This window comes from Silene latifolia, chromosome 9, assembly GCF_048544455.1.
Source record: "Silene latifolia isolate original U9 population chromosome 9, ASM4854445v1, whole genome shotgun sequence".
Classification (NCBI taxonomy): Eukaryota; Viridiplantae; Streptophyta; class Magnoliopsida; order Caryophyllales; family Caryophyllaceae; genus Silene; species Silene latifolia.
In genome coordinates this window covers 50,480,368-50,507,604 of record NC_133534.1, presented here as the reverse complement: position 1 = coordinate 50,507,604, position 27,237 = coordinate 50,480,368, and the positions used below count along the sequence as shown (strand labels likewise).

Below are 27,237 nucleotides of genomic sequence, written 5' to 3'. Positions count from 1 at the left end.
GAGGACGACAAGAACAATTGATGGAGCTGTTATGGTTTTTTCGAAGTGGTTTCCTAACACCGTGCCGCGTATAGTCAGATTCCCATATGTTGAGGTCTGGGTAAGAGTCTGTGGGCTTCCTTTTGAATACTTGAATATACAAGTAGCCCATATTGCTGGTAAGTTACTAAGCCATAACTACCAAGTGGAACCCTTTCATTTCGTTCCAGACAATGACTTCTTAAGGCTGAAGGTGCACATTCAATTAAATGAACCATTAATGCCCGACTTTTTCTTGGCCATGGAAGGGGGTTATCTTTTATGGATTTAATTTCGTTATGAGGAAGTTTTTAAATACTGTATTAAGTGTGGCAAAATTGGTCACAAAGGGGCACAGTGTAAGGAAACTATTATGACTGTGGTCTATGGGATTAATGGTATGCTTGATAGGTCAGTGGAAAATGGTTTCCCGGTTTTTCAAACTAACAGTACCCATACAATGTTCAACTTAGATTTACGTGCTACTCCCTCTACTACTAAGTATTTGTCTTCCAGAGTTAGGCTGGGGACTGCTAGGGGTCTTAATAGGAGAAGAAGGAGGTGGGAGTCTCCAGAGAGGGCAGTGGACTTTGACCTAGGCATAATACCTGGAGGGAGAGTCTTACCGGGGATGGCTTTTGCAGTCACAGCTCAACCTTTTGCTGGTCCAGTTGTGTTTCATGTTGGAAATGGTGCGGGGGACCATGGCATGGGTATGGGGCAGGCTAGTAATGGGGTTGGGGAGGTGGCTTTTAATACGATCAATAATATTCATGACAGTCACATTCCAGGAGAGAATAATGGGGTCAAAGTGCAGGGTGATGTGGCTATGACTGAGGCACAGGAAGTGGAGGGGGAGGGTAATCAGGGACAAGATCAGAATGACCAGATTTAGGATGTAGAGATGGCTACAGATAACCATGTACCACCTGGGGCAGGAGGTTGGTTGGAGGAGAGAGATGCCAACAATGAAGTTTATCATAGTGCAGGGGAAGAATTGGAGGTTCAGGGAGAGTTGAATATATTGCAACAAGGAGTGTTTGACCAGATTCATGCTGAGGACCCTTATGTTCTGTATACAAATCAGAACAGTCTTATTGGTGCTTTGGACTGTGATCAGAGAAATCAAGCGGCCATTTTAAACAGAATTGAAGGTGATCTGGATTGGGCACATATGGAGGATGAACACAGAGGGTACAATCAAACTTTTGACCCACCTGTGGATGGATGGCCTTCTGTGTATCACCATGCTGATGGGACCATAAGACAGGTGGGCCAGAGGTCAGGGCAGGTAGCTGGAAATGGGGAAGAGAATGATGGGATTATGATGGTTACAATGGATAAGGGCACTAATGAGTCCAATGGTTTGGGTAATGACAACAATGAGGATACTTAGGCCAACAATGTTCCTGAGGACACCCACAATGTTGATCCATCACTGTCTGGAGAAGCACTTGTATCAGAATTTTTCTCTGATGACAGGGAAGGGGATGAGGTCATTGTAATCTCCTCTGATGATACTACGGAGGTTAATACAGATCTGCAACTTGCTTTGGGTGGTGTATCAGAGGTGGGACCCCTTAATACCACCTCTCATGAGTCAACTGGGGATGATATGCAGAAAATCTAGGCACCACCTTCATTCTTTTCCACTGCTATTGTCAAAAAGGGGAAGGAATTGGATGAAGGTTCATCTAACTTGGCTCCATGGGAGATATTAATACAGGCTGATGCTGATAGGGCTAGGATCAGGGGTAAGGGAAAGCAGCCAGTTAGGGATTATGGGGTCAAGCTGTTTGATGTACCTGAGGTTGGGGCAAAATCAAAGTTGTTTGCTGCGTTGCCTGTTGGCAATTCTTCTGATGGCTGCTTGGGGTTAATTGATGTCTATTATTGTTCTGATTTGAGGAAGGATTGCAAGGAAGAGATAATAGGGGCAAGGAAGCGTAAATGTTGCACTGATGCTGGGGAGTATATTGTTCCTGACTTTGCTAAGCAGTCTGTGGAGGAGGCCAAGAAGTACCTACGTCAAATGGCAAAAAGAAGATGCTGGGCAAGAGAGAGTGAGAGAGAGGAACATGAGGAGGAGCAACCCACTTGGGGTTTTAGAGTCCATGTGGAGGACGTGGTGATGGTGGATTCAAGTGATTCATTTATTCCGTCTGTGAATAGGAGGGGCTTTGATCCTGATTTGGATGGCTTTGCGGAGGTTGGGCCTTCACAACCTCCTCTTTCACCATGATGGGTCTAGTTTGGAATTATAGGGGTCTCAATAATACGCTCGCCTCTACGATTCCAAAAATAAGAGCGTTGATAGGTAGTAAGTTTTACGATTTTCTGTTTTTAATAGAGACTAAATGTAATGCTAGTCGAATTTTCCCTATGTTTAGGACATTAGGTTTTGACAAGTGTTTTAGGGTTGATGCCGTGAGGGCATCGGGTGGACTTTGGGTGGGGTGGCGGAAGGAGTCTCGTATGAAGCTGGTTAAGGCATGTAATCATTTTATCATCCTGTTGGTTGAAAAATATAATGGATTACTATGGTATCTTGTGCTTTTTTATGGCGCGCCGAGTGTAAGCTTGCGTGCACCTGTGTTACAAGAGGTTGAGGAATGGATTGGGTCTTACAAGGATCCGTTTCTTATGGTGGGGGATTTTAACCAAGTTGAGTATCGATGTGACAAACTAAGCTTGAGCCAAAGGCCTATAGGAGGGGCTGATGAGTTTAATTTATGGAAAATTCGTAATGAACTCTTGGACATACCGTTTAAGGGACCACGTTTTACGTGGTGTAATAATCGCAAGGGTGAAAAGAGGGTTTATGAACGAATTGATAAAGCCTTTGGATCGAAGGATTGGTTCACTGTTTTCCCAAATACTGGAATCAAGCATTACCCTATCCAAATATCAGACCATGCACCCATTGAAGTCGACTTGAATCTTGTAGGAACTGCAGGAAACAAACCATATATGCTTGATGCTTGGGCGTTGGATCATGAGGAGTGTTTGGAGAGGATTCGGGTTGATTGGAAGAGGGTTGACAAGGGATCACCGGCGTATCAAGTGAATAGGAAATTAGTTAGAATCTAGACGAGTGTTAAGAAATGGACCTTAGATAAACGAGCTGAATGGAGAATGAAGTGGGATGAATTTGATCAAAGATTGGAACATGGCATGACGTTGGCTATCACGGGGAGTGGAGATGAGGAGTACACAAAAGTAAGTGAGGAAGTAACAGAGTTTTCAAAGGCTGCGGCAGCCTTCTGGAAGCAGCGGGCTAAGATTAAGTGGATGGTGGATGGGGATACTTGCACGAAATATTTCTTTAATTGGGTTAAAGGTCGGGCGGGGAGAAATCACATTCACGGGATAAAAGGCTCGGATGGAAATTGGTATTATGATACGGGTCATGTACGAGGAGAATTTCAGAAAACTTTTATGGATCTTTATTTATCCTCGACCGATAGCGTGGAGTGGAGAGATCGTTCAGCTTTTGAGAATACGCTCAAGCATCTTGAACATTCTTTCTCTCAGGATGAGGTGGACCGTCTAAATAGGCCGTTTACGGCTAAGGAGGTCCGAGCGGCGGTCTTCCAAATGGGAGCCCTTAAAGCTCCGGGACCTGATGGTATTCCCGCAATCTTCTATCAAAAGTGTTGGTCTATGGTCAAAGGCGACTTTACAAAGGCTATTTTATCTATTCTTAATTCCGTTAGGGTGCTACGGGAACTTAATAGGACGTTTATTGCGCTTATTCCCAAGAAAGAAAGTCCGGAAGGGGTTCGGACTACCGCCCTATTAGCCTTTGTAACGTGATGATGAGGATTGTGACAAAATGTATAGCAAATCATTTGGCCAAGGTGATGAGTTCTCTAGTCAGTGAAACACAGAATGCATTTCTCCCGGGGAGGAGCATTAGCGACAATATCCTAGTGGCTCATGAGGCCATTAATAAAATTTCGATGCACAGGTATGGGAGACAAGCATTATGTGCTTTCAAGGCGGATATGAGTAAGGCGTATGACAGAGTTAGATGGGATTTCTTGGAAGCGGTCTTGGTAAGGTACGGCTTTCCTCAACATTTGATAACGCTTGTGATGAGCTGTGTTACATCGGTGAGTTATGAAATTCTGGTGAATGGAGTGCCTCTCCCTCAATTCAGACCTAGGTGTGGTTTACGACAAGGTGATCCCCTATCCCCCTATCTGTTTATTCTGTGTATGGAGGTTCTTTCCCGGAATATTGAGCATGCTCATGAGTTACGGTTTGTTCATGGACTTCAACTAGTTAGGGAGATTCGGCCAATTACACACCTATTTTTTGCGGATGATTCGGTCTTCTTTTTTAAGGATAAAGGGGATACGGTGATTCAGTTAGTGAAAATTATCAATGACTATTGCGAAGCTTCGGGCCAAAAGTTAAATGTGGATAAGTTTGGGATTCTTTCTAGCCCGAATACTATTCTGATTAAGGCTCAGAGGATTATAAAAGCTTTTAATATCAAGAAGAACAATGGCATTGGGAAATATCTCGGGATCCAGGCGGAATTTAAAGAGTCAAAGCAAGGTATTTTTACTGCCCTCATTGATCATGTTACCAGACGTATTTCTTCGTGGAATGGGATTTTTCTATCACCAGCAGGACGACTTACTCTGATTTCATCGGTTCTATCCAATCTCTCGAATTATTTTCTATCGGTCTTCAAAGTTCCGGTAAGTGTGGCAAAAAAGATTAACTCTATTTTGGCACAATTGTGGTGGGCGGGATGTATGTTGGGGAATATAGCCACTGGTGTAGCAAAAAATTTCTGAGTTTGCCAAAGAGTGCGGGTGGGTTAGGCATTCGAAATGTTAAATGCCTTTAATCAAGCGTTGTTGGCCAAACATGGGTGGAGAATTATTTCTGGAGAGACATCTCTTTTTTGCAGAATTTTCAGACAAAAGCTGTTTGGCACACAAGTTTTCCACCATGGTATAAATCCTATCAGGGGTTCCGAGTGTTCATGGGGGCATACGTAGTATTCTGCATGGGCTAACTATAGTTATGGAGAACATTGGCTGGAAGCCTGGTATTGCTTCGAACCTAAATGTCTGGACGGCAAGATGGGTGGGGGGAGAGCGTCCAGAGCCTAGGAATGAATGGCTAAATCCAAGTAATAGCCATTTGGCTAATTTACAGGTAACACATCTCTTCCAAACTGATGGTAGCTGGAATGAAGTCTTCATAAAAGGTTTGTTCACGGACGAGTGGGCAGCACGGATTCTTGCAATACAGCGATGTGAAGTGAGGATGCGTGATAGGGTTTATTGGCCACGCTTGACATCGGGAGTTTATACGCTGAAGAGTGGATATGGCTTAATTTTTGATGATTACATGGTAAAAGCAGGAACTATAAAGGACAACAGTAGACTCAATGATCGAGGTCGGGATTTCTGTCGGAAAATGCTTTGGAAGTTACCGGTTCCGCATATGTGGAAGATCCTTGTCTGGAGGATTATTACCAACGTTTTGCCCACTGGGCACGAGTTATCTAAGCAGAATATACCTGTGGATTTTTTCTCCGGCTTGTGTGGAGGAGATCAAAGAAGCATGGAAACTTCTGAACACATTTTTCGGGATTGTGGATTTTCAAGTAGAATCTGGGCAGGCTCGGATTTAGGCATCAGGGTTGAGGGAGCAGGGGGCATTCCTTTATCTGATTGGACATGAGACTGGATTCGATATTTGAGCAAAGGAGAAGAGGGGACTTGCCATGTGATCAATTTTGTGGCTGTTCTGTGGTGTTTATGGACTATGCGAAACAAGACCAAATTCCAGGACGAGGTTATAAACTCGCAAGTGATCACCAATATGATTTATAATGTTGTCCAGGAGAGAGTACAAATCTTGTGTAAGTCTTTCGCTTCGAGGCAGCCTCGGGTGGCCATGGGAATTAAGGAGGAGGGGTCGTCCCAAAAGGATGTATTAGCTATTCGTAATGGTCACCCTGTGTGTATTATAGGTAAGTCGGCCGGGTGTGCTGTGATATGTGTAAAAGTGGATGCTAGATGGAACCGGAATTATGAGGCGGCTTTTGGGTGGGTTGCTTATGATTGTACGGCGCAGGAAATGGGACGGAGGCAGGTGCGCACCAGAGCTGAATCGGCATTGCAAGCTGAAGCATTGGGAGTTAGAAATATTGTGGTGTGGGCACAAGAGTGGCGGGTTCTTCATCTTGACATTTCGTCGGATTGTTTGCAGCTTATCAATCAGATCGCGGGAGTCGACAAGGACAACCACAGGATTGCGGGTATTTGGAGGACATTCGGGGTTCTTTTAGTTTTTTTCATTGCTTATGTTTTAACTTTATTCCGAGACATCTTAATGGCTTTGCGCATAGTCTAGCAAAGCAAGCCATGAAACTGTGAAAACTTTATTTACAGCTGTCAGAAAAAAAAAATTATAATTAAAGTGATTGTGTAGTGTTGAATAATTTTGAGTGCTATTCTAATCATGTAACTGTGACGTAGTTTGGTTGTGCATCGTTTATGACTCAAAGTAAATTTACAAGATAGCCTATGTGGGATTTGAACCCACATCATTCGTGTTGTTACACGATGCTCTACCAATTGAGCTAACAGGCTTCATTACACATATTGACTCAGAGGAAAAACATTACAAGTATAAATATGCTTTACGATTACAATGCAAGACATACGAGTTATATAGCTCTAAGTTTACGAATTAGATGTAAACTATTTGAGAATGATAGGCATTGACCATTCAATTGTCCTTTAAATTCCTGTAACTTGGCATAAGTCTCCTCTTACATTTTTACAAAATCAGATTACTCAATTCTCACCAATAGCTGAATACATGTATATGTGTTATCAGTTGGGCAAGTGATTATTACCTGTTTCACCATTGTCTCCTTCTTCCATGCCACAACACCTTTTATGTAAGATCTCACTACGACTGATCTTAGTCGTATTGTTGATACCACAAATCATTGTATTAAATATTGATATGAGAGTTTAATAGGACGTTTGACAATAGGAAACTATAAAGGCATAAAAGGAACAAATAAAAATAAACGAAGAGGAGAAAAGAGGAACAAGCAAAAGAATGAGAAAATCAATAGCACAACTCCACAACATCTAATACGATAGCAAAAAATCAACACATAAAGTCAAATCAGCAACTGTAAGCATAATAGAACAACTCTCAACCGATAGCAGCCTGGGGTATTAACTCCTTATGTGCCAAAATTGATCAACACTTGATCAACTTTTACCATCAGAAACTGTCACACGGGGTAGGGACTTGTAGAGGAATGAATTACACCATTTATATACTTTATCAAAGGCCACCTACTTTCAGAAAAGCCAGCCCCGGGGAAACAGATCGAGTTACAATAACGACAAATCTCTGTTACAATAACAACAAATCTTTGTGACAATAACAACAATGTTTTTTAGATAAATAAAAAAGAGTCCAAAGTCGCATTTCATATGTTTGAAGACTATCTTCCATAAATATACTCAATAAAATCTGGACAATCCACAATTAACACTTTAAATTGCAGATGATAACCTATCAACAACAAAAACTATCCCAAATTAAATGTGACCAAGATAAATCTCTCGATTATAGATTTCTAATGCCAACAATAATTAACTATCAAAAATACGACACAATCAATCAATAGATGATTTACTACCAGAAATATGACACAAATCAATTTGCACATGAGATCTCTAAAACGATAATTAAAGATAATTATAATAACCGTAGAAAGAAAATCATATTCATAACTGAAAACGAATTACAACAACAACTAATTATTACGCGAGTGAATTAAACTAAATTCAAGATCAAAACTGAAATTTGTACCTATTTGTTGGTAAACGTTGAGAATGGTCCCTCATTTGTTGAATTTTTTAATGAAAAGATAAACTAATTAAGAAAATGTGATCTTCTATTTGATTTTCTAAACTTTTGATAAAACTTGGATTTGAGTGAAGAATCTGAAGGATTGTGATCATTAAAATCTGTATCATTGTTCATTTGATAGTTTTGTTAGAGTTTCGGGAAATTTTTTAGGGATTTCTGAAGTCGATATTGTTTTACCAGAGAAAATGAGGAATGCGATAAAGGAGAGAGAAGCTGAAATGAAGAATGACGGAGACGATTAAGGTATTGCACTATTGTTTTAATTAATGGGGGCGACGTGGCGCAATTTGGCGCGTCTGATGCCATTAGATCCTATGGTTTATAATTGTAGGACACTCATTTAAAACTCTGGACTCACCGGATCTCCATTGTATATATATATATATATATATATATATATATATATATATATATATATATATATATATATATATATATATATATATATATATATAGAGAGAGATTGGATTTGGTGATTTTGGTTCTTATGGTGAGTTGTGAGTTGGGGAAATCTCAACCATTAGATTATATTAGAGATGAGTGGCCAAGATCAAATCTTACATGTCATATAAAACCATTGTCATTTACTTATTTTCTCTTTTTTCTAATGTTACTTTTTTTTTACTTTAAATTTTTTTTCTCTTTTTTTTACCTTGTGTTATTATGCTTTTTTTTTACCACTTTGATTTTTGTTTTCTCTTATGTTTTTCTTTAATTTACTCATTATGTTACCTTTTTTTCTTTTTCTTTTTGTACCGGATTTTTTTTTACTTGAAATTTTTTTTACTCTTATTTTTTTACCTCGTGTTATTATGCTATTATTGTGCTTTTTTTTACCTAGATTTTTTTACGACTTTGATTTTTTTTTTCTCTTTTTTTTTTACCACATGTTATTGTGCTGTTATTGTTATTTCACTGTTATTGTGATGTTATTCTGCTGTTACTTTGATTTTTTTTACGACTTTGATTTTTTTTCTCTTTTTTTTTTTACCATATGTTATTGTCTTTGTTATTGTTATTCATTGTTATTGTGATGTTATTCTCATTCTTCGTGAATTTTGTTACGACTTTGATTTTTTTTTTCTTTTTTTTTTTTTTACCGCGTGTTATTGTGCTGTTATTCTACTGTTATTCTGTTGTTATTGTGATGTTATTATGGTGTCACTTTGATTTTTTTACTATTTTGATTTTTTTTACTACTTTGATTTTTTTACTCTTTTTTTACCGCATGTTATTGTGCTGTTATTCTGGTGTTATTGTGATGTTATTCCGGTGCCACTTTGATTTTTTTTACGACTTTGATTTTTTTTACTTTTTTTTTTACCCCGTGTTATTGTGCTGTTATTCTACTGTTATTCTGTTGTTATTGTGATGTTATTCCGGTATCACTTTGATTTTTTTTTACTACTTTGATATTTTTTTCTTTTTTTTCGACCGCTTTTTATTGTGCTGTTATTCTGGTGTTATTGTAATGTTATTCCTGCCCAATAAATGACAAAAGACACCAAGTCAGTGTTTTTTGCGTTTAATTTTGTTGGTATGAGTTCGTGAATGAAAGGAAGATCGTCTAAGCAAGATGGATCGAGGCGAGCCAAGTAAAGCGGGTCTAAGTAACAAATTGAACAAATTTTGAGGAAATGTACGAGATCCAAAACAAAAGACAGACCAAGGTCATTGACCTGATCCCTTCACCATACCAAATGCTGCCATTTCTTTGTCATTGTCCTATTCATAATATAACCAAAAATAGTGATGAGGGATGCAAGAACACTAGCTTTGCACCTGATAGATAACTAAATGCAAACGCAAAGAATCGCTTCAATTTGACAAATCTTTGTATTCAACTCCGAAGAACATTTTTAACTTTGGTTTTATCAAAAAACTCCAATGGTCAATGATTTTTATTAATTATTTCCTCTGGAACACCAGCAGAACAAGGCACATATGTATGAAACTAATAGAAAAACTGCAAAATATTACATCGTCCAGATAACAAGTTAAACATGAACTGCTCTCGCAAATACTCCCGACACTAAACCGTTTTAGAAAGAGAAATAAAAAGTACTCTCCTGCTTAAACAAGAAAGACAACAAGCTAAGCATACAATGATATAAAGAGGAGATTCCACTCTCAATTGATCAAATCCGACTTTGTGAGCTCTAATTTCAAGCCTGGCGTAACTCAGGGCGGACGAAATCAGCATCAGCAGTCACAGAGATATCTACGGAAGGCCTGAGCTGGGCGCAAACTCCAATGGCCTCATGAACAGGATCCGAAAAGAAGTTGCTGATCAAATCTTGGTTGATTGGAGCATTGTTATCAACTGCTACTAGAGCTTGTTGGTTTAGGATGTAATCGAATCGTGGGGCCCATTTCCTTGAACCAAGTCCGCGGTGGTCGAACAGCTTATCAACCATGAAGGAGACACCACGGGCGTGCATGAATGGGTTTAACGAATCAACACCTCAATCAATCTCATTGATGATCTCTGAGTAGGAGTGGCCCTTCTTCCTCAGGATCTCTATCTGTTAACATAATCAAATTTGCATATTAATTTGCTAAATATGGAGCTGATCAAACAAATTACTCACGTGGGACGTTCTTTATTTTGGACAAAATACAGGGCAGCCTTGTGAAAAGATTATCATGAGAATCACTCGTAGTGGATAGTTAATTCTTAAAACAGGTAGAGTTTTTGATTAAATAGCCAACATTAACGGACCTACCTTAAACTAGCTATACATAACTAGGTGCAAAGAAAGCCGTTTCGCAAAAGAGCCGAGATTCCTCCGAATTCCAACAAAGATGAACGAAGTCGCCCCGTTATGAACCGGACATAAAGAAATTAATTTACATCAAATTTTAAGCACAAACAAAAATCTCAATTAATTTCATCAACATAAAATTAGCAAACCTCTCGGATTCCATTTCGGCTTAGCGAATAGATTACATATAACAATTAGCGTCGACACCGTTGCCGGAGATGACGTTCTCTCCACCGTACTCGCCGTCCTCATCCGTACCGAGAATCATCTGTGCGAGAAGGAGATGACGACGATAAAGGAATAGGAGGATAAAGCGGAGGAATCGCCATTGTTGTCGAACAGTTCGAGCTCGAACACTCCGTCGGCGATGTCGCCGCTTCGTTGTCGGACGAGATCGACTTCGATTGTGATTGTCATTTACATCGTTGAAGTAAAAGTTAATTCCTAACTTATTTTTGTGATTGTCGGAAAGGACAAGGAAATGGATAAAGGTGAAGATTTCAATGAATTATTGGCTTTGTCTTTGGTTGAGGACGCCATAGTCTGGCGATATGTGGAGTTTTTTTTGGGATTTTTGTTGACAGAGAGTTTAGTTTATGGAGAGAGAGATGGTGAGACGCGTGATTTTGTTTTTTTATAGGTTGAATCTCAACCGTGTATTTCTACTTATCAAATGGTCCAGATTTTCCCAACTCACAACTCACCATAAGACCCCAACTCACGAGATCCCGCCTCTATATATATATATATATATATATATATATATATATGTTGACAACAACTTACACTAATTTATTGTCAAGTTCGCGAAAAAAATAATTATATAATATTTAATATAAAGCTATTATTGTTGTCATCAAATTTATTTATTTATTATATAAAGGTTATACTTCAATTGATTATTCCAATCTTCAAACTTAGTTTATGCTTATAATTTGTACTTGATTTACACGTTTTATAAGTGAAAACAATTTTTTCTACAATATCAGTAGTCTGAAATTTTATTTATATTGAATATGCAGATATTTGTCATTAAGCATAAACAAAACACATTGTACTACTAAATATCTTGACAAATCATTATATAAAAAAAACACTCTGGTTAAACATAATCATAGTCGATACTACATAAACACTATGAATTTAGAGCGAAAAATAAAATTAGCATAAAAAATGGTTGATATGCATGATTAATCAGTTATATTATTAGTGTCAAAATGAAGTCCTATATGTAGATCCGCTTCTAATTTATACCATGACCATTGAACATGATTTTGATTGCCACATGTTGACTGCAAATGAAATTGGCATAAACGAAATTAATAGAGATTCAATTTTTAAAAAGACTATGTACATTCAAAACACACGAGAAAAAAGGTTTAATAAAAATTATTATGTACCAATATTATTTTCCATCTTGCTCAAGAGCAAGAACTCCTTCTCGTTCTAAATTTGTGTAGGTCCTCCATTAGTAATTAAATCATTTTTCTGAAATATCAATAAAAAAATTTGCGGTAATAAGCTATCAAAGATGGAAATTTGCAGGAAAATCAAATAAATAGAAGTATTAGAAATTAAAAGTAGAGACCAGTTTTGTATGTGAATATTATAAAAAAAGCCAAAATATTTACTGCCTTCTTATTGGCCGCTGAATTTTAGGGTGTGATATACCAAACGGGCTCCACGATTCTCCCCATTACAAGTTGCAAGATTTAATTTTGATTTCCACAATTGGTTTTTAATTTTTTTATCTTGTCATTTACTATTTAAAGACTCTTTCATTTTTTTATTTAAATTGACATAACAAATTGTTATATTACAATATAATAATTTTTTTGTCCACCAGTGTAAAAGAACAAAACAAATAAAAACAATTAAAGTTTGAAATTTATTAAAAACGATACCAAAATAATAAAAGAAATTACTATGTTAAAGTTTAATACTCCCTCCTAGTCGGTGTTTTGGTCCCCTTTCTTTTGGGCACCAAAATTAAGGAAATGAATTTGGACCACACAAAATACCCTACCCACATGAAATTGAATTTGGACCACACGAAACTTACCAAAAAAGAAAAGAAGAACCAATACCCGACAAGCATGGAAAGGAAAAGGGGAACCAAAACACCGAATAGGAGGGAGTATATTTTTTTTATTAAGGTAAGCAAAAATTAGAAAAATATTAAAGTCGAATAAAACAATCATTAGATTAGAACTGTAGGTTTAAAGAAAAAATCATGCAGAAATATTATAAACATATTGGAGATTAAGGAAAAAAAAGATTGTACATCAGATATAATACCTCACACCTAATGAGTTTTTGAGGTTATGTCTATTTTTTTGGAATATGCTAAATCCTGCACATAATTTTACTAAATCCCGCACATTTTTGGCTCTTATTCTGAATTTACCCTCCCATTTTTCACACCCACCAAGAGAGGAAAAACTAAAAAAATACAAAATTCCCAAACCGGCGACGGCCCACCTGGAAAAGAGACCAACGGGAGAGATGTAGGGTTTTGAACACCCCATGAGCCCGGATTAATCGCAAGTATTATACAAATTAACATAGGAAATAAGATGAATCACATACCTCTTAGCGCAGCGGAATAATAACGACAATAAGAAGTATATTTGATGTAGAAATCTGAAACCCCAAACGAATAATAAGCACCAAAAATGTGATGCCTCTACCAGTATCCACACAGGTACGATGCTCCGCCTAGTATGATAGTACCTGAAGGGAAGAAATCTAACTTAGAGAAAACTCCTTTTCTATCTCTCTCTCTTAGTGTATCCACTACGCCAAATCTGGCAATCAATAAGGAGCGTATCACAATGGTTTACTGCATTTAATAACGACACTTAGATTACCGTTTTCCAAATATTGGCGGAAACCTAGACCGCGCTAATAGGAATTACGGTTTTCCTCGAAAACCGTTGTTTTTATAATTTGACAACGGCTGATTAACAAACCGTTGTCAAAAACTTTTAACGGTTTCCAAAAACTCGTTATAGAATCACTCTTATCAACGATTGTTAGAAAACCGTTACCAGTTTAAGATATCGGCATTTCAAAAACCGTTACTAAATTAACACCAGCAACGATTTTTGTTACCCGTTGTTATGTTATTGCTACGGATTTTTTGTAACCGTTATTATTGTTTATTATGAGATAACGGTGTTTCAATTCAACCGTTGTCAGCATTTGATTAGATTTTTCAATTTGATTACTGCATTAAAAACTGAACTTTAATAAATATTCAATTTGACCAATAATATTCAACTTGACCAAAATAATTCTATAAATATGTCTTCATAATGTTTTAGGTCAAATTCTAAATTATCAAACATTTACTCTCTAATTTATTTCTAAATATCTCTCTAAAAAAAATGGCTGGTGAGCTACAATCACGTTCTCGTTACGCACAGCCTTTTACTTGCATTCTCCATAATCTCCCGATTCATTATGGTGTGAATGGAAAGGGTTTAAACCCTAATTTTGGGTGGCTGACGGAAATGCTTCATAACTTCGGTTTCACCGCGGTTAAAAAAGTGTACCATGTGTCTACAAACAAGCAAGGTTTTGTACGCTTCGCTTTTATCGTGTTTGACGAAGCCAACTGCCATGATAGTTTTCATCAGGCAAGAAAATTAGGGGCTAGATTTGCAGGGGAAGATGCGGGGAAAGAGGACTTCTATTCGGATGATAAACAACAACGCCCTTATCTATTGTTTGCGACCCATATTGATCATCATCTGCTGAAACATTGCAGGAAGCATCACATTCTTGCCACCGTGCCTATGTCATGGGAGAGAGAGGTCATTCCACCTGCGCTTCCCGGTGATAATGAAGGGTTGATCTACGACTTGCTCTATACCGAAATTAATAATGAGTATCCTAATACTTCATCATATTCTAATAATTAAGTCTTTAATTATTATCTGGCATTGTAAGTTGTATTTGGATTATGGTGGTGGTTTGAATTAAAGTTTAATTATTTATGTTTTTTGTTACGTTTTTTGTTACCCCATCCTCTGGAATTCAGAGACAATATCACCACAAAAATATCAAATTTTTATTATAATGACTTGGGTTTTTAGGAGTACATTAAAATATCAAGCTAAAGAAAAAAAATCGCGTAAAACAAGCGTTGACAAATGTGAAAAAGCAAATGTGTAGTGTGGAGTTGGATGGAGGGAGTATGTTTTTTGTTACCCCATCCTCTGGAATTCAGAGACAATATCACCATATATGTCTCTTTCATCTTCAGCCCAATCCACACAGTCGTTTTCCCATTGCAACGGCACTGTCCCCTGCTTGGCAATGCGACCTTGGCGGTGCAGAATCGGAAGTAGTAGGAGACGGTCAGATTTATTCGCAACCCATAAATATGGCCCTACCCGCTGTTCATCCTGAACAAACCAGAGTCTCGAAGAGTCATTGTTATAGAATGACCGCTCAAGTTTGCGAGCCTGACGAAGGCATTCCCGTTCCTCACCCCCGCCAAACTCGATGAGGGCACACCGCCCGAAGCCATGATGCGCATCATTGTCCGGGTAGATAGTTTGAACCAAATTCAATCCGGCTAACCGAATCAAACCTATTAATCAGTCAAGGCTATACGAGAGTATAGCCTTTCCATGCCCGTCCTCTGTATACGGGAGATTGTGAATGATGCACATAAAGGGTTTAGCGTACATAAATCTACTTGGGGGTCCTACAAGAGGTTCATATGATGCTTCATCATCATCATCATCAGCGGATGAATAATATGAACCACTGTAAGTTGATGAACTTGACGACATAATCGATGTGGAAAATTAATGGAGGACTTAACAAGTTAAGAATTGGAAAGTGCAAACGGTACAAGTTAAGATTGTGAAAATTATGATTCTACTTATAATGAGTTTGAGTTGTATTAGAAACGGTATAATAAGATAGTAAGAATTGGAACCGGTATAATAATAAGATAAGAATTGGAAACTTAACAAGTTAAGAATTGGAAAGTGGAAATGGTTAAAGCTAAACAAGAATCGGTCCAATTACTTAACAAGAAACACAACGGTTATCAAAAAACCATTGTCCAATTAGTAAAAACACAACGGTCCAATTACTTAACAAGACTAATGCATGCCTTGCAATTTTTACTTTTTCTGATTCAAAGTTGCAGTATTGCGTGTTTGACTATATGTATAACATAAAATGATAACGGTTCTTTGTTAAGTCGTTATCATATTTCACATATCTACAACGGTGGACAGAATCCGTTTTAAAAAATATTGTTTAATTATCTGTGATTTTCTAGTGTTTGTGATTTGAGTAATGCATGCTCTGTAATTTTTATTTTTCCTGATTCAAAGTTGCAGTATTGATTCTTTGACCGTATGTATAACACAAAAAGATAAGGGTTCTTTGTTAAGCCGTTATCATATTTCATATATCAACAACGGTTTTTTGTAAATCCGTTGTCATATTACACTAATAAACAACAATTTTTCTTATAACCGTTTTAAATACAGATCCAAAACTGAAAAGTTTGTGGTTTTACCAATGCATGCCCTATTATTATTAGCTGTTTTGACCATTATTCACTTCATGCATGCATGCACAATTAATACAAGTTTGAATGTAACGTATGGATGAAATTAGTCTAATTAATTATAGCTTTATTATACTATAAATAGCATCACATTTGCAGTAACAATAAGAATCACTTTATTATTACTAACCTTTCTACTTCACTTTTTTAATAATCTACATATACATACATATAATAATTTAAAGAATGTCGTCGTCTTCATCATCTGCAGTCGCACCTTCTCAGCCATCGGTAACCCGCTATATCAACCCAATTACGTGCATAATTCAAAATCTCTCAGTCATACGCGATTCTACTAAGAAGCGAGCTTCTATGTCTCTTAACCCATTGAGGGACATCCTCATTGAGAATGAGTTTTCAAATGTTAGAGCAATCCACTCGGCTTGGATTTCTGGTCGTGGGTTTCTTGGATATGCTCTGATCGTGTTTCGAGGGAATGGTCTTGACGATTTTTGCCAAGCAAAACAACTCGCTGCAAAGTATGCATCACGTGACAAACAAAGGGGCAAAAGTGACTATTATGACGGCGACCCTAAGGATCATTATGTACACGCTGGGCCATACTTATGGGTTGCCACCGCTGAGGACGCTCATCTGATGAGAAGGTTCATACCGTACAGTTTTATTAATGTGTAACGAAATCATGGGAAGACGAAGAAGTACCTCATTTTGATCACCGTCGTGATGCCGATGTAGTAAGCTTTATTTATAATCAAGTTTATCCTCAGTACCCATCTCGGCGTCAGACTCCTATTAGGGTGTTTGATTAATTAATTTACTAATTAGTTAGCTGTTTGTTTTGTGGTTTTTATTTTTTATTTTGTTTCTTTTTTTTCCCCTTGTTGTACTGTTTTTTTATTTCGCCATTGTATAATATGCTCGTGTTAATATATGCTCGTTTTATTATATAGTTCTACTCTTTATTACATGCATCTTGAATATAAACATCCTAAAAATGACACGGTAGTGCATAAAAACCGTGTTAGATCATAAACACCTCTAAAAATAAATGGAAATTCGATGATATTAATAAGATAATTACAACGGTTTTTATAAGAACCGTGTTAAATTATGCAATTGCTAAATAACATTATTTTAAATAACCTTCTTTCTTTGTTTCTTTATTTCTTTCTTTATCTCTCTCTCTCTCTCTCTCTCTCTCTCTCTCTCTCATTACTCAAATTATGTCAAGTGGTAGCTCTTCTTCTTCCTCTATTTCAACAGGGACATGTAATTGCTCAGTTTCGGCAGCATTGCGGACTTCCTGGATTTTGCAAAATCCGGAAAGAAAGTTTCTTATTTGAAAATTCTATAATCCTGTGACTAAAATGCGTGGATGCAATTTCTTCAAGTGGGTTGATGAACCAATGACTGAGTGGCAGAGGAAGGTTATAAACAGGTTAGTGAATGAGAAAAAGAGGATGGATATCGAGATTACTCAAGTGAGAAGTATACTATATCAATTTGAAGAATCAAAGCGGGGAAATGACAGTGAAATATTGAAGGCAAAAGAAGAATGCAAGAAGTTAACCATGGATATCGTAGAACTCAAAAATAATGAGGCATGGCTTAAGTTAATTGTCAAATTTCTTCTTCTAATTGTTATTTACCTAGTTTATTATGTATGGTGGTAGTTTGTACTCTTTATGTGTAAACTTGTAATCCTTTAAATTAATGGAAATATAAGCAAGATTTTCTAAGAAACATATTGTAATTAGCTGGCATATACCAAATGATGCTTTATTTCTTGGCGGTAAAATCAAACACAATGAAATATAAAATAAAACGGCTATACCCAAACCATTGTTAAGGACGTATACAGTTATAACGGTTCAGGCCGTTGTTATGTATATAAAAATGATACTTTATTTCTTGGCGAGAAAATAAAACAACATGAAAATATAATAGACAACGGTTATTTATGACCCGATGTAGATAGTACGAATCAATTACGGTTTCAAACAAAATCGTAGTCTGTTTGGAACAAAATATAACGGTTTTTCTTATACCGTGCTTATTACTTTCCAATAAACAAGGTCTTGCAAGAAGTGTTGTGTTATTCACACATATATACTCTGAGCTTCCCTTCCCCCACATAATATTCTCAAGCATTGAGCTTCCCCTCTATCACCAGCCTACACATCGCCATCGCAGTCATCGTCATCGTCATTATCGCCATTGCCACCGCCAGATCAATCTGGATTCTCCTCTTTAAAGAAGTAATAAACCCTCCTCTCGGTAGATTTGTTTGTTTTTATAAGTATGCATTGTTATTATTTGTTTATTAATTTCTGCTTTAAATATGGCCCAAAAGCGCTAAAAAAAATGATGGAAATGTGTTAGGCGATGACTCGGGTGATGAGAATAATTTGCAACACACTTCGGGTCGAATGCGCCATAGGGTTTTCCTAGAACCAATAAATTCAAAGATACCTAATCCTTTACAATAATGGGATAAAGATACGGGGCTGCGATATGGTGAGTATGCCGGGTATTTTGCGAGTTGGATTGGTTGTTGTGTAAGACAGTATGTGCCTTTCGGTACACCGCGTATCAGTGAACTGAGTAAAATACGAAACACCATGCTAATAAGCAGAATAAAGGTATGTATATACAATAATAAATGTTTTTTCTGAAATTAAGTTACTACTTGATATGTGTATTAGCCGAAACACTTGTACCAACTATGCTCATCATATATGCAGTTAGCTTACGTTGTCCCCGAAAAGTATGATAAGTACCTAAAAACAAAGACAGGGGAAGCCCTCATTTCTTGGAAGTTAAAGATGGTTGAGAACCACTTGTTCAACAAGGAAATCGGGGATATGAACAAGAATCCACCAATAAAGAAGTATATGTATGTCAGTCAAGACCATTGGGATAGCTATATCGCTTATAGACAGTCTGACAAGTTTAAGGTAACTTAAAAATAATAAGTAAAGAAGTATACTTAGTTTAGTGTTTGGTCATGCTTACGTTTCTTGATATAATTTATTTGATGAAGGCTATGAGTGAGAGGAACAAGGCGAACATTTCAAAGAAAAAGACCGTCTTTTACGGCTTCTGAGGTGGTTATAGATTGATTAAGAAGAAACTTATAAGTACTACATAATTCTTATAGTATTAGACTATTAGGTGTTTTAGTCGGATGTTATATATGTTCCTCGTAATCATACATATTTTGAGAGGATATCAATGTGATGAATGAATTGTAGGCAAAGCTTGGAAAATTCAGTCGTCACGACGCTTGGGTGGAAGGTCACACTCCTACGAATGGAAAGACGGAAACTGAATATGATAAGGACATCAAAGAGAAAATTGTAAGTTTGAATAAATATGTCACTCCTACCACTGGTAGTCGGAGTTATATAATTGTGTGTTGCTTAATGGTTTTATGTGTATGTAGAGGATCTGTGAGAAGGAGGTAGAAGAAGGAAAATGGAAGCCTGAAGGACGTGATGACATTCTTGCTAGGGCAATCGGCAAAGCAGAGCATCCAAGTCGTGTGAGAGGGGTATCGACGCATGTTGGTATCAGTAAGTATTTTGGGAAAACTACTCGAAGTGGTGATGACTCCAATAAGGTAATCTATAAATACTGTATTTGAACCAACGTAATTTATAACTATATATGCTGACATTAATCCTACTACACAGCTACATAAAATAGCCAGGTTGATGATGAGAATGTTGGAAACTGGGGAAAAGCCAACAGAAAAAGAGTTGGATATGGTTCAAGAGGTCATAAAGGAAGCAGATGAGGAGGAGAAGGAGGAGGAGGAGGAGAAGGAGGAGGAGGAGAAGGAGGAGGAGGATGAGGAGGAGGAAAAAGAGGTAATAATATTTATGTCTTATATATATACAATGTGATATGATTTGGAAAATCAGTATGTGTTATATGGACAAGTGTTAATGTATAGAAGGAAGCCGAGGAGGACATGGCAAGCGAGAAGGAAATGGCAAAGGAGACAGGTGGGAGCCGAGGATCGATATCAGGCAGTTAAAGAGGAAGAGGAAGCCAGTAAGGCCGTGACATAGAAAGAGATTGAGGTAGTTGATGATCAAACGTTCTTCTCTACACCGAAAAAGGTAATAGCTGCTAGTTTATAATTATTCATCTCAGTACACATTTTTACTTATAAAATTTATTAAAGGTAGTAAATGTATGTGTACTAATTGATTAAAGCTGTCGTGAAGGGCGATTACAAGGTGCCTTGTTGTCTGTTCTATTTACAGGGGAAACAGAAAGTTGTTGTTGCCAGGGGATACGTGTTCGCTTACGACCGGCTTCAACAAGTTAAGGTTCATGGTATAGCCCTTCGTCACAATTGCAGTAAAGTGGAAGTGTCCCAATTATATAAAGACGAGTATGGGGAAGTAAAAGTACCATTTCCTAATGAGGAGGTCACGTATTTGAAAGAAGCCCTGAGCTCTTATGTGCAATGGCCTAACAACCTAATCAATGTTGTCATCCACGAGGTACCTATATGCAGACGTTAATTATTACTTGTTCTTTAAATATATTAGGGTACGAATATTAACACATCGTAAATACTTTAATCTTTACATTTGCAGAAGTTAAGCAAAGCCATGGCAGAAGCTAAAGCAATTACTACTACGTCAATGAAAGTTGTTGCAGTCAAGTCTGCTTATGATTCTTATTATGAATCGTGTGACTATAAGAAAAAAATTGAAAACTGCTTCGCTGATGGCTTTGCACAACCTGGCTGTAAAGAAGTCACTGATAAGTGCATATTTTATATATTTTCATCCCCTATATTAGCTCTATTTTATATGTCATTTAGCACTTATCATAGTGTTTTGAGCTAATATTTGTTATTCTAGTGCATTTGTTTGTCTCCACATGTTTTGTAGGATACTTGAACTTTTTGGAGCTAAAATACTACAAGATGACCCACTAGAGTACAATGGCTAAACAAGACCCAATATTGGACTAGCATGAAGTGTTTGCATGGGTTTTTCATGAAGAAGTTGATGGACTAAGGTGTGCAATGCAATTGTGTCAACAAACCAAATTCAAGCCAAACTCAAAGTCCAAGTCAAAGTGGAAAAGATAGGATTCCAAGTTACCTAGGATGCCAAAAGTTTAGGTCTTAACCGGGTGATTAATCGCTTAATTAATAACCCACATAGGATTCTCCAAACAACTAAGAGGAGAGTTAATGGAAACGGGCTGGAAACACACGACCCCGATCAGGGCCCCCAACCCCAATCGGGGTTGCACGTTCCTAGCTCGTTTACGTTTCACTCCCCTCCCCTATATAAAGGAGAGGCATTTCATGCTAGAGGGCATCCAATTCTTACGTCTCATATACTTTACATAGCCTTAAGCATTATAATTCTCTCAATAGTTTTCATATTAGTTTACAAATTATTAAGCTTTCCTTAGTTTAATCTTTCAACATTTTGTTCTACATTCAAGTTATTATTCAAGCATTTCTTATTCAAGTTAATTTGGTTATTTGTCCTTCCTTGCAAGTTCATTTCCTTAAGGTATTTCTATTTTACACCTCTATTTAGTTTACACATAGTTTATAATTATGTACTTTATTTATATTACCTTAGTTTTATTTCTTTTACATGTTATATTATTTAGTTTATATAAATCATACAATTATGTTTAGCATTTCTTAGCATATAATTTATAATTTACACCTTAATATGAGTAGCTAAGTTTCCTAGTCTAAGGGCTAGGGGAGCCATGCAAAATCAAATATATAACATGTTAAAATAGGTTGATAATAATATTGTTCAATTATTTCTATCACATGTTTCCATTGTCACGTTTAATCTTTGGTTATCGGCCGTAATCGTAGATTAAGTTTGTTCATTCATTTTAAAGTTGAGAGGTACGGAATTGAATTAGACTAAGCATGTGTAGTAGGACGACCTAGTCATGGACAAGAGTTTCTCTAGGACCCGGTCTATGGTTGACACTAATGCCGTAAGGTGGGTGTCTCTAAGCCTAAGCAATTGACAATGTTCTTAATACCGAGTTTAACATATTTATATATTTACCTTTGCATGTGTGACTCGACCCCCTTAGACTCCTTTTTATTATATAATTTACATCATAATTTTTATTAGTCATCAAACCAACAACAAACAAACAAAACGAAATCGACCTTGATAAGAATCTTTCCATAGCATTTCACAACGTAATTCCCGTTTCCTTGTGTTCGACCCCTATTGCTACATTCATTTGTTTTTTAGGGTAATTATCTTTGCATAGGTACACGATAAGCCTATTAGTCACCTAGAGGGGATGTAGTCATGATTAACATTGAACAGGAAATTATGGGCGCAGCTGATGTAGCCGTACTGGACCCGAAGCAACTGATCGAATTCGTCGACCTTGACAATTTAGATGCTGTTCACATTTTGATTTGGATGAAGTAAGTTTTATTAATAAAACTATTTAGTCATTTTCATTTACGAATAATGATGTTTGTTTAAATTATCAATTACAATAACATTCTTTGTTCCATGTGGCGTAATAGGTACCTGAATAATCAGATCGCTGAGTGGAAGGTCCCATTTCACGCCTACGGATTCTTGAGTCCTAAGGCGTTCTCTGTGCACAGAATTTCATACAAAGAACAAATCAATAGTATCGCTCGTCGGTTGATGTCGTCCAAAAAACTATGGCTTGCCCCCTACAATGAGAATATGTATGTATAGTACGTGATTATTGTAATGAATCACAGTTCTATAAATTTATTACTAACATGCTTAAATGCGTTTAAATGAACTAACAGTTCAATGTTCCAAATTGAATAGGAAGCATTGGGTGCTACTGGCAATCCAAGTGGAAACAAAAATAGTGTACTGGATTGACTCTCGTGAAGGCAAACCCTCTGACAGTTGTGTAAGGATGATAACTGAGTAAGTTTACAACCTTCAATAATGTCATTTGTTATTGTATGACTTGAGACATATATATGGAAATAATAATGGCATGTGTGTATATTTATGATTTAGCGTTTTTGAAGCAAAAAAAAGATTATGTCCACTTGGGAAATATGAAAGCGACGTTGTTCCCAATTTTATCACGCCATTAGTAAGTGTATTCTTAATAATTACTTGTATCATTTAATTAATGTTTATACGAGAGGTTGATTATCTAATTCAGCTGATTTGTGTGTGATTTATATAATAATCTCCTAAAGCACCAGACGACAAACAATGCGGTTTTTACGTTTGCCAGTCCATGTGGGAGGTTATCCACAGAAAACTATCTACCATTCCGATACGGGTAGTGTGATTTAAAAACTATTTAAGACGTAAATTGAGTTCAATTCTGTGTACTTCCACCATGTATGACATCTATTTTGATTATGTATATTTTGAATTGTAGTTTCCACAAATACTCAACAAAGTCCCGGAATATTCGCCAGAGGACATCAACCAGATGAGAAATATGTGGGCCAGTTATGTTGTTTCATTAACGAGGTCTCAATAGTTTTCTCATGCTTTATGTACGAATGTGTATATATAGATCCATTGTGTATTGGTTTCTTTTGTTTTCTCAATAGCAGTTGTGTTTTGGCTGTTGATCATCCTGTTTGTACTGATTTTATACTGGGTTTAATTGATTGCGGGGTGTAATATTTTGATACAGGATTGAATTTTTGCACTTTGCGCATTTTCTTTGAATGCTATTTTTCAAAGAAAGAAATTAAAAATAGCATTTCAAAGAAATGCTACAAACGTTGCTGAAAAAAATAGCATTTCAGCAGCTGCTAGAACAGGCTAAAATCATTTTTAAAAAAAAATTAAAAATGATAACGGCTAAAAACAACCCGTTGTAAACAATTATTTGACAACGGTTTTATTTAGATAAATAACCGTTGGCATATTTTTCCTCCCATTCAAACCACCAAAAAAATAAGATAACGAACGATAACCGTTGTCGAGTTCAAAACTTTTACAACGGTTTATTTAAGCAGAACCGTTGACAAAATTTCATCAATATAAATAGATAACGGTTACATACCGTTGTCAACAGATGAATATAACAACGGTTTTGCACGCAATAAAGTCGTTGTTAAATTTTGACATTCAATTAAATAAAATAACGAAATGAACCGTTATCATATATAATATTTAACAACGGTTTTGGAACGATAAGTGTAATACTACGGTTTTCATAGGCTGGTACTCGACCGAGTATGGCCTACTCGGTCGAGTAAAGTGTGTCGTGTAGCTTGTTTGGCTACTGCCCAGAAACACTCGGCCGAGTATGTGGAATACTCGACCGAGTAGAGGGTACTCGGCCGAGTATACTCTATACTCGACTGAGTATCCGGTCTATCGAGTGTTTTTCCGCGGTTTGATTTGGAGATGGTTAGAATTATATAATACGCGTAATCAGTTTCTAATTACATTTTTACAAAACCTAAACACTCAACGACGCTCTAATCCTCTCCAAATCTCTCCCTATTGTGTGGATCGTTCGTGAGTCTAGTTCACCTTTCCTTGTGTCGATTGTGTCGGTAAGCCTCCAATTTCGTAAGTTTCATTAATTTGTCTTTTAGGGTTTTGCCCTAATTTGTGATTTGGGGGAAAGGGATTTTGGCATGTGGTAATTGGAATTATGTGATTATTGCATGTATGTGACGGTGTCATGAGGAATTGCTATTGATTTCTTATGTGTGCTTGGATTGCAGAAAGGTAGGGTTTCCCTACTCAGTTACTGTTAATTGATTTAAGTTTGTGATTGTATTATGTATGACTGTTGTCTGCTGATCATCGGAGTGTTGGTGTGGTGGTGTGTGTGATGATGTTGTGATGATTGTGGTGGAGCCACTTGCGGGAGTGGCTTCACGCCCTAGTTCGCCCTCCGTGGAACCTGTCACGGGAGGGGATGTGCACATTAAGGGACAGGGTTATCGCTCGTTGATGAGCAGGATTTAGGTGGGGATTGGCTACGGTCCCCCACTGGCGGCGAGGATTACCTGTTGCGATGGGTAATCTGGCAGGGCTACACACTTCGGTGTGTAGTCGGTTACCGTGTGAGATCGGGAGACCGGGGACGGAGGATGATCAACTGGTTACTTTATGCACTTGTCTTATATTGATTATGCAGAACTGACCCCGTTGTTGTTTTATAAAACCTGCAGTGATCCATTCGGGGATGGTGAGCAGATTGTGACAAGTAATACAGATGTTTAGCTACGGGACAGTCATGGGGAGTCATCACTCGAGTCTAGCTTCCGCCGTCAAGAGACTTAGCTTGCATCCTTTGTAGTTGTTAGTCATTTCACAGTTATACTTTGGTTTGGTTTTGGAAACATGTAATCGCTAACTCTTTATACTTTAATAAAGGTTGTTTGGAATTAGTAACTTTGATATACAAACCTCGGGAAACCGAGATGGTAACAGCCTTTCATGCTAGGTTAGTCCTTGGTAAGGTACCTTGGTATGAGGGGGTGTTGCAAAGTGGTATCAGAGCCGAAGATTCTGGCACCTAAAACTAATGAACCCAATGAACTTAGGGAGTCTAAATAAAATGAACCCGGGGAGAGTTGTTTGGAGCTACCGCAAAGACTTGGAAGACGTCCCGAATTCGCACTAAGGCCCTTACGATCTTTAACCAGTAACACGGGGAAGTCTTGGTCAATGTTGTATGTTTGAGTCATGTGTGTGTAATACTTGTAACTTGAGCCTTGTGAAGTGGTTGGATGAAATGGTAAAAGTGTTGGAACATGGTAGTATATGAAAGGTGGATTGTGAATTCGTATATGATAGATTATGAGCATGAAGTATGGTGAGCATGTTACCTATTTAATATGATATTGAGCATGATGAATGGTAGTGGTACATGTATAAATGAGCATGATGATGTTAATGTTTGGTTTGTTAGTAGTAGCATGTGATTAAGGTCATGAGTATATATATATATATATACGTTGTGTTTAATTTTCACGTGGGTATGATAAGAGTTTGGGATATTCTACGGTGTACCCTCGAGTTTTTCAGTTTTCTATGCTGTACCCTTACATTTTTTATATTCTACATTATACCCCTAAACTTCTTACTTATTTCTCCATCATGACCTCAGTTAACTTTATCACAATCAATAATCCGTATTTTGACATTTATTCTGACTCATTAATGACGTATTATCATTATGTGTGAAAAGCATTAGAAATCACTTTTAATAAGCACAAGTTACTATTAAAAACCTCAGTTATAATTCAGGAAATAATAATGGAGATTTGATGAATTTTTAGTTAGATTCGTATGTTATTTGGTGGGTTAATGGGTAATTCGGCAAATTAATAAGTAAATGAGTAGGCTATCGTGTAATTGGAATATTAAATAAACGATTTAATAGGTTAATTAAGAAATTAACACATCAAAGACATTAAATAGAGGCATAGTATAGACTAATGTATATAGTTCAGGGGTACACCATAAAATTTCAAAAATGTAGGGGTATACCATAGAAAATCGAAAAGCATGAGGGTACACCATAGAATATCCCGAAGAGTTTGATTATGTACTGGTTTCTTGAAGTATTGAGTTGTTGTTGTTGCCTTATGCATGTTCAAATTGTTGGCTTAGAAAATTTGATTTGTATGAAGACCGATTATGGAAGGGCTGTCTTAAAACTGTCATAAGTCGAGTTCTAGAAATGATATTGCTGTAATTCCAATTGGAGGTGATAGCTTGTCTTCTTAAGATTCTAACGATAGGTCACACGCCCAGAATGACCACGTAACGAGTGAAATATGACAGTTTTACGAAAACTGGACGTTACTGTGAACTGTGCCTATACTCGACCGAGTAGTCCCTACTCGGCCGTGTATCTTTCATACTCGACTGAGTATTCCATATTCGGCCGAGTAATCTCGCTATGATAATTCTGTTTAGCTTCTGGAGTCGTGAACTCGGCCGA

The 27,237-nt window shown here is 37.1% G+C and overlaps 1 protein-coding gene across 1 annotated transcript; it reads left to right on the top strand.

Moving 5' to 3' along the window:
• The first annotated feature begins 2,400 nt into the window (after positions 1-2,400).
• LOC141601022 (uncharacterized) lies at positions 2,401-3,108 on the top strand. Its single transcript, XM_074421283.1, has one exon. The coding sequence runs from the start codon at positions 2,401-2,403 to the stop codon at positions 3,106-3,108; it is 708 nt and encodes a 235-aa protein (XP_074277384.1).
• The last annotated feature ends 24,129 nt before the right edge of the window (positions 3,109-27,237 follow it).

What these genes read in the sequence shown, in the direction of transcription:
- LOC141601022 (XM_074421283.1), top strand. Translation starts at nt 2,401, where the DNA reads ATGTTTAGGACATTAGGTTTTGACAAGTGTTTTAGGGTTGATGCCGTG.